Source organism: Malaclemys terrapin, chromosome 12 (genome assembly GCF_027887155.1).
Source record: "Malaclemys terrapin pileata isolate rMalTer1 chromosome 12, rMalTer1.hap1, whole genome shotgun sequence".
Lineage (NCBI taxonomy): Eukaryota > Metazoa > Chordata > Testudines > Emydidae > Malaclemys > Malaclemys terrapin.
Window position 1 is genome coordinate 42,947,239 of NC_071516.1, and position 9,470 is coordinate 42,956,708.

General features: G+C 43.0%; 1 protein-coding gene across 1 annotated transcript; it reads left to right on the forward strand.

Moving 5' to 3' along the window:
- The first annotated feature begins 8,283 nt into the window (after positions 1 to 8,283).
- LOC128846653 (olfactory receptor 10A4-like) lies at positions 8,284 to 9,470 on the forward strand. Its single transcript, XM_054045893.1, has 2 exons — positions 8,284 to 8,862; positions 9,081 to 9,470. The coding sequence occupies exons 1-2, from the start codon at positions 8,284 to 8,286 to the stop codon at positions 9,468 to 9,470; spliced, it is 969 nt and encodes a 322-aa protein (XP_053901868.1).

Here is a 9,470-nt window from a genome sequence, read left to right on the forward strand (position 1 = left end):
TGCAAGGTGAATTTAACAATGATGCATGAGACAGCTTCTTGGAGACTGGTATCTTATTGAACCTTTTTCCAGTACTATACTATGATTGGCTTTTTTAGCAATAAAACCTGACTGTCAAGCAATTGACTGTACAATTTATCAATAATAGGCAGCAGAGTGCAGCAGATGATGGATGAAAGGAAATTAGCTGTTATACTGTGTCACAGCAGTGAGAAAGGAGTGACTTAGTTAACAAGGACCACTTGCAGAGGTAAAAAAATTAAAGTGGGGGCTATACTGTATAATGGGCACTAGGGGTAGCAGATGGTGGGGGTGTTAGACCCGCAACAGGAGTCACCCTACGGGATAGGGGAGCAGACAGATACTGGACACAGTTTTGCTATATAATCCACAAATGCTCTTTATTGCTTACAAAATAAAATACTCAGTTCACATAGTGGCAGCTATACTGTATCATGGCCAATAGGGGCAGCAGAGCAGAGGGTGAGGGATGGAGGAGGGGTGACTATACTGTAAAAGGGGCACTGGGGCAGCAGAGCGACATGGCGGAAAAGGGATGGCTATACTGTATAGTGGGTACCAGGGGCAGCAGAGGGTGAGGGTTGGGGAAGGATCAAGCGATGGTCCATAATGATGTCAAAGACTTTCCTTTTTCAGCTCCAGCAGCTTTACACTCTCTTGTTCTCACAGAGCAGTGTATTCCCCTGTTGTCAGAGCCAATCCCCAGCCTCAGAGCAGCAAGGAAGATTAATTAATAGCAAGGAAATTCATTACTCCAACAGGGGAACTATTTGCTTCTGCAACATTTCCTTGTGTGTTTTGCTGAGCTGTTCCCCTTGTACTTGTGAGTGTGGCCAGGGCAGGAGACAGTCCTGGACCTGGAATGGTCCTTGATCATTTTCCATTCATCACAGTTCAGAGTTGGCTTGATTTGCAAAGGGGCTGAGGTCTCATTGACTTCAGTAGGAGATGTAGGAGTCAGATGTTGCTGTAAATTAGCCCCACAGATTTGATAAGTGTCTGGAGAATAAGGACACAAATAATTCCCCTTCGGGAGCAGAACCTTTTCCCCCTAGGCCCCTGAATGGACATTTTACGTAGAGCAACAAGGATGATGCAACGGCCTGTAGCTGTTGCCTAATAACATTTCCGTACGGAGTTGACGCTGTAGTTTGTGTCTTTGAAAAAACAGCAGATAATCGCTTCTACTCTTCTGGGGCTTTTTGGCAGCTAGAGATTCCGTTTGTTTATTTTTAAGATAAACTTCCATCATATCTGTGCTTGCTTCATCCCAAACACTTCCGGTCACATATCACTGATGTATTTCATATTGTCAGAGAGTCACAGCATTTAAGGACAAAAGGGACCTCTAGATTATCTTGTCTGACCACCTCTGTCTCATGTTGTCTTGGGTGTCATCACACAGGCCCACAGAGCACTTTAGCCGGCCATCAAAGTGAACATAAAAGAGAAATGTACCTGGTGGTCCCTGTAACTGAGCACTGAAATGGGGGCACCTCTGAGATGCAGAATGTGTAATGTCATGCAACACTGATAAACAGATGATTAAAACAGGAAGGAAAGAACACCTTATGTAATATAGAAATTGTGTGTGTGTGTGTGTGTGTGTGTGTGTGAAAGAGAGAGAGACTGGAAGCTCATGCAATGACTATATAGCCATTCAATAATGATAGTTATATAGTCAGTAAAGGATAAAGGGGTGAGAACTGATAACAGAAACACAAGAGACCTAAAGATCTAGACATAAACAATTACTTAGAAAGACAAGGTAGATGAGGTAATATCTTTTATTCTTGGTGAGAAAGACAGAAGTTGGTCCAGCAAAAGATATTACCTCATGAGCTTTGTCTCTAGTATCCTGGGACCCAGATGGCTATAACAGCACTATATACAAAAATAGCTCAAGCAATTAGCGTAAGTAGAAGACCTTATAGCCTGAACAGAAGGAGTTGCTCAATGAGTTAGCATAAGTAAGTAAACTAACAATGAACGTAAGTTTACTGTTTTGTCATAATCACAAGTGTTGCAAACAGCAAATAGGTAACAAAAAGGGAAGGAGACCTGCTCAGAGTGTGTGTGTGTGAGAGAGAGACTTACCCCCTGCTGGAGGGAATGAGCAATTCTCAGAGTGTGTGTGCAAGCACCACAGTTGCCCCTCCCTCTTGTGAACAACCCCACGGAGTCGTTCATGACCATGAGTGGTACAGAAAGATCCTTCATTTAGAGCTCATCCAAAACCAATGCCCCCTTCCACAGTGAGGGGTCGCTGCAGACCAGCACAAACACCAAAGGGAGAGTGCCATCTATTAAGGCACCCTACCCAGCCGCTGCAGCTCAGGGCCGAGTACAATTCTGGGGCACTGTGGTAAGCAGTGATTCTGATGGGAGCAGGTCCACAGCCGAGCCCCTCACCCTGCTCCTTGCGGCCCAGGGCCAAGTGATGCCCTGCTGAGGCATAGGGGGTCAGTATGGACCAAGAGACAAGAGTGCCCCCCAAGTAAGACCCCACCCAGCTCCTTGCAGCATGTCATCCCTTGGAGCTGTGCTGGAGCACTGGGGTAAGTACTAACCCACAGAGGAGAACATCCCCTAATAAGTCCTCCACCCTGTTTCCAGCAGTACAGCGCCCCCTACCGCTGAGCTGCGACATTGGGCTCAATCAACAACATCCCACAGAGCCCTCCAGGCCCATCCCTGTATTTTAGTGCCCCCTAGTGCTACACTGGGGTATTGCTAGCAACACTGACTAAGGGGGAAGATTGCCCCAAATTGAGCACCCCACCCCACTCGCAGTAGCACAGCCTCTAGCCCCCAATGGCTATGCTGGAGTAATGGGGTCAGAACTATCTAAGAAATGAGAGTGCTCCCAGCTGAGCCCATCACCCCATTCCCTGAAGCACACTACCCCCAGGCACCTCTAAACTTCCACATAGGGTTTATTCTAATGTCACTGGGAGCTCGTCCTGATTCTGGTCCTGCTGCAAACTTACTGGTGTCAATGGAAATAGTCCCACTGACTTCTATGGACTTTGTATCTGGTCCTCAAGGAGGGAATTGGACCCTTTGGTAAGAGCAATAGAGTCTGAGAGTGAGGACTCCTGGGTTCTGTTGCCAACTCTGGGAGGGGTGTGGGGTGTAATGTTTAGAGTAGTGGGGATTGGGAATTAGATCTCCTGGGTTCTAATCATGGGTCTGAGACAGGAGTGAGGCACACAGTCTGAACATCAGGGAACTGGAGTCATGAGCCTTGGGTGTTGTTACTGACTCTGTCCCTGACTCTTTGTGTTGTGTTGCCTTGGACAAATCATTCCTTTTTCCAGACAAAATAATGTCACACAATTTACCACACTTAGTGAATCTCATTATTATTTTAATCTAGAAAACACATGATGATGATGATGATGATGATGATGATGATGATGATGATGATGATGATACAACTTTCTATGAAATGATTACCCTAGTGAATTTTGTTTTGTTGCAAGTTGAGGCAGTATTGCTCTTCCTTTGAGGAATATTATAAGAAATTTCCTTCAGGGAGTAGGTCCCAGAAGCCAGTGAATGAAATAAAAACACTTCTGTTTCCTTCAACACATATAGTGCCTGCAGCCAGTTGAGGGAACTACTCTTCTTAAACAAGGTAGGTTATAAATGAATGACTTCAGGCCCCAACCATCTCCCACTGAAGTCCATGGGTGTTGTGCCCCAGTCTGCAATGGGAGCAAGATCATGTCATTGGTTTCTTCATTTGAATTTTCCATACATGGGCAGAGAATCGTAGTGTGTGTTTGACCACATGGGTTGTGTCTGTGTTCATTATCTATCTATCTATCTATCTATCTATCTATCTATCTATCTATCTATCTATCTATCTATCTATCTATCTATCTGGCAGTCTACCTGTTAGTATATCAATTGATCTATTTGTCTCTGAATCTATCATTCTGAATTCAACTAGTTTGATAATCATGGGTCAGATCGTGAGCGTGACTTCAGTGCTAATTTACACTAGGTGAAATTCTGGTCCCATAATTCCATAGGGCCCACCAAAGTTATAAATAAGCACCAAACATGCTCATCATCATGCCATAATTATATTTATTATTTTTGTTGTTATTGTTGGTGTTTCTTGATTCTCCCTCCTCTCGTCCTTACTCCCCTCTGTTTTTCAACTGTCATCATCATCCACTGAGTCTGAGTGGAAATTCATATTTTCATAGATTCTAGGACTGGAAGGGACCTCGAGAGGTCATCGAATCCAGTCCCCTGCCCTCAGGGCAGGACCAAATACTGTCTAGACCATCCCTGATAGACATTTATCTAACCTATTCTTAAATATCTCCAGAGATGGAGATTCCACAACCTCCCTAGGCAGTTTATTCCAGTGTTTAACCACCCTGACAGTTAGGAACTTTTTCCTAATGTCCAACCTAAACCTCCCTTGCTGCAGTTTAAGCCCATTGCTTCTTGTTCTATCCTTAGAGGCTAAGGTGAACAAGTTTTCTCCCTCCTCCTTATGACACCCTTTTAGATACCTGAAAACTGCTATCATGTCCCCTCTCAGTCTTCTCTTTTCCAAACTAAACAAACCCAATTCTTTCAGCCTTCCTTCATAGGTCATATTCTCTAGACCTTTAATCATTCTTGTTGCTCTTCTCTGGACCCTCTCCAATTTCTCCACATCTTTATTGAAATGCGGTGCCCAGAACTGGACACAATACTCCAGTTGAAGCCTAACCAGCACAGAGTAGAGTGGAAGAATGACTTCTCGTGTCTTGCTCACAACACATCTGTTAATACATCCCAGAATCATGTTTGCTTTTTTTGCAACAACATCAAACTGTTGACTCCTATTTAGCTTGTGGTCCACTATAACCCCTAGATCCCTTTCTGCCGTACTCCTTCCTAGACAGTCTCTTCCCATTCTGTATGTGTGAAACTGATTGTTCCTTCCTAAGTGGAGCACTTTGCATTTGTCTTTGTTAAACTTCATCCTGTTTACCTCAGACCATTTCTCCAATTTGTCCAGATCATTTTGAATTATGACCCTGTCCTCCAAAGCAGTTGCAATCCCTCCCAGTTTGGTATCATCTGCAAACTTAATAAGCGTACTTTCTATGCCAATATCTAAGTCGTTAATGAAGATATTGAACAGAGCCGATCCCAAAACAGACCCCTGCGGAACCCCACTTGTTATGCCTTTCCAGCAGGATTGGGAACCATTAATAACAACTCTCTGAGTACGGTTTTCCAGCCAGTTATGCACCCACCTTACAGTAGCCCCATCTAATTGTATTTGCCTAGTTTATCAATAAGAATATCATGCGAGACCGTATCAGATGTCTTATTAAGGCCTAGGTATACCACATCCACAGCTTCTCTCTTATCCACAAGGCTCGTTATCCTATCAAAGAAAGCTATCAAATTGGTTTGACACAATTTGTTCTTTACAAATCCATGCTGGCTATTCCCTATCACCTTTCCACCTTCCAAGTGTTTGCAGATGATTTCCTTAATTATTTGCTCCATTATCTTCCCTGGCAAAGAAGTTAAACTAACTGGTCTGTAGTTTCCTGGGTTGTTTTTATTTCCCTTTTTATAGATGGGCACTATATTTGCCCTTTTCCAGTCTTCTGGAATCTCTCCCATCTCCCATGATTTTCCAAAGATAATAGCTAGAGGCTCAGATACCTCCTCTATTAGCTCCTTGACTATTCTAGGATGCATTTCATCAGGCCCTGGTGACTTGCAGGCATCTGACTTTTCTAAGTGATTTTTAACTTGTTTTTTTTTTATTTTATCTGCTAAACCTACCCCTTTCCCATTAGCATTCACTAGGTTAGGCATTCCTTCAGACTTCTCGGTGAAGACCGAAACAAAGAAGTCATTAAGCATCTCTGCCATTTCCAAGTTTCCTGTTACTGTTTCTCCCTCTTCACTGAGCAATGGGCCTACCCTGTCTTTGGTCTTCTTCTTGCTTCTAATTTATTGATAAAAAGTCTTCTTGTTTCCCTTTATTCCCGTAGCTAGTTTGAGCTCATTTTGTGCCTTTGCCTTGCCCCTGCATTCCTGTGTTGTTTGCCTATATTCATCCTTTGTAATCTGTCCTAGTTTGTTGTTTCTTGAAGTGGTTCTTGTATTTGGATCTGAATACAGTCGGCTGGGAGGACTCAGTTTGATCTATTCTAATAAGAGAATCCGCTCCCAGCAACCAACCACGGCACATGATCTGCACATGATCTGCTGCCCAAGAGTCTCTTTTAGCAGATTTTTTCTCAAACCTTCCTCCTCATAATGTACACTTCTTTAATTGTTTTCATGTTCTCCTGTATATTAATGGAGTGTCCAGATGCCTTGAAGAGTTCAGAAAATATCACTCAACTACCAGCGACAAGCATCTATACAGACCTTATTCCTAATGGTGAGTAAATTTCTACATTTATTTAGAGCCGCTCCAAATGTCAGCCAACAAATAAAGAAATAAATCCAAATCCCTTCTGAAAAAAATGGTTTAATCAATATTGATGTTTTCCATGAGAAAACATTGATGTTGATGGCAGTTTTCAATTTTCCATTCGATTTCATGTGGACTCTTCTGAATCAAAATTAAGGTTTTCACTATTTCAACTTTTCATATCAATTCAGGGTGAAAACAAATATTGGAATATTGGAATTTCCCATGAGATGGAAATTCCATTTTCCAGCCAGCTCTGCATGTACTGCAATGGTTGTGCTGAGGAAAGTACTCACAAACATCAATAGAGGTTCCCCAAATTAGATCTTAAGAGAGGCAGAAGAATTTCAACCTCTCCCCCAGATCTCAGTATTTAGAGAACATCATTCCCTTTTGTTTTAAATTGTTCTAGGTAGTGCACTTTGCATAGTGTGCCATCAAAGTTTGCTTTTGTTGTTTAATTTAATTTTCTCTATCTGATTTCCTTTGAATCTCTCTCTCTCTCTCTCTCGAATTACCAGGAGAATGGTCCTGTGGTTATGGCGCAGTTTCAGGTATCAGGACACCTCAGTTCTATTTCTCAGAATGCCGACTAGCTGTGTTAATCCAGTCTATTCACCCTATCATTCCAGTTTCCCCCTTAATAGCTCACTGTTATTTGATGTGTTGCTTTGAGAGCTACATATTGAAGGTGCAAAGGGTATGCAAAATACAGTATTTGTTGTTACTCATTTTAATTCCAACTCTATTATTTCATTGTCATGCCTGTTATTAGGAAGTTCCTTGCCAACAAGTAACCTTGAAGTAAAACATCTGTGGAAAACGTTTCTTCTTACATTGTAGGATGTTCCTTCTTGTAAAGTTCTTTATAGCAAAGTGATTGGACAATGATCCTCCACTGGTGTAAATCAGTATAGCTCTTTTTATACCCATTGAGCTGGGAAGATTTACACCAGCCCTAGGTCTTCTTTTGTATACTGAGAGATACCAATGCATTTGGGATGCTGCGATGATAAAGGCAGGAATGATTTCAATTGTTCTCTAATATTTAGAGAAGAATAACATTTAATAGTATACAAAACGCCAACATCTCCCATTGTTTTCAACATTTATCGAGCTTCTCGTTCTTCAAAGGGCTTCAAACATATTGGGCTCAGCTGCCTAAGTTTATTCATGTGAGTAGTCCTCACTTTTGTGAGTTGTAACTGCAGTGGGAATACTTGCATTCATATAACAATTCTTGTGATTAAGAGCTGAATGATATCAGAATTTGCCCTCATTTGAGAAATCGTGTTTGATAAATGTGGCTGTAGCATAACACTCTCAGAGGGGAAAGAAAAAAAAACATTGATCCCTTGTTGAATTTTCATGTAGACAGAAAAAAAAGTGTTTGAAGAGGAAGGATTGAGGAAGAGGAAGAGGAAGGATGAGTTTGAAGAGGAGAGGAGGAAGAATAGAACCCCTGATTCTGGAAACTGGTATACCTCCATTGCTGGTATAAACTGATGTAGCTCATTTAGAGTCAATTCATCAGACCCCCGTCTGTTGTAAATCAGCTGTAGTTCCACTGGTGTCAAACTGGTCGGATCTCCAGGTAATTTATATTGGCATCGCTTGAATGACATCAATGTGGCTACACCAGTTTACGCCTGATGATGATTGGGCCCAGTTACATATTTATATACAGAATCGCAGCAGGTTTTATTCTCAAGTGTCACAACCGAAAGGAAACTAGTATGAATTGTTTGATTCACATCCACATGTTTGGTATTCCTCAGATTCACTCTCTTTCTATGTTGCCCCTACAGATGACCTATTCTGTGAGTGACCCTGGAGAGAACCAGACCATCTCTGATGTGTTCATCCTGGTGGGGTTTTCGTACCTTAACGAGCTGCAAATCGTTCTGTTTCTGTTGCTTCTGGTCATCTACCTGGTCACCCTGATAGGGAACCTGCTTGTTATCTTCCTTATAAAGTTAAACCCATCTCTCCACACCCCCATGTATTTCTTCCTGGTGAACCTGTCATTCTTGGAAATCTGCTACACCAGTAGTGTGGTCCCTCAGCTGCTGGTTCACCTCCTGGTGGAGGAAAAGACCATCACCATTGTGGGCTGCGCTACCCAGATGTACGTCTTCACTATCCTGGGCCTCACAGAATGCTGCCTCCTAGCAGCCATGGCGTATGATCGCTACATAGCCATATGCAACCCCTTGCACTACAGAACCATCATGAGTGGCCGGGTGTGCGCACAGCTCGCAGGTGCTTCATGGACCATTGGCATCTCAGTGGAAGTAGCTCAGACCACGTGGATCTTCCGCTTGCCCTTTTGTGGCTCCAACCGCATCCACCACTTCTTCTGCGACATCCCACCAGTGGTGAAGATGGCATAGAATCATAGAATCATAGAATATCAGAGTTGGAAGGGACCTCAAGAGGTCATCTAGTCCAACCCCCTGCTCAAAGCAGGACCAATTCCCAGCTAAATCATCCCAGCCAGGGCTTTGTCAAGCCGGGCCTTAAAAACCTCCAAGGAAGGAGACTCCACCACCTCCCTAGGTAACGCATTCCAGTGTTTCACCACCCTCCTAGTGAAATAAACTAGGCATGCACGGACACATCCAAAAATGAGATTATGGTTTTCACTGTGTCGGTGCTGTTCATCATGAGCCCTTTTTTGTTGATAATCCTGTCCTACATCTGCATTATTTCCTCCATCCTTAAACTCCAGTCAGCGGAGGGAAGGCGTAAAGCCTTCTCCACCTGCTCCTCCCACCTCATGGTGGTGACTTTGTTCTATGGAACAGCTCTTATCACCTACCTCAGGCCAAAATCTAGCTCCACCCCAGATAGTGATCTAATTATTTCCCTCATGAACACAATTGTGGCCCCTGTCTTGAACCCCATAATATACACTCTGAGGAACAAAGAGGTGAAGGGAGCCTTTAGAAAAACAGTAGAGAAGAGCATGTCTTCACACAACCAGAGAAATTAG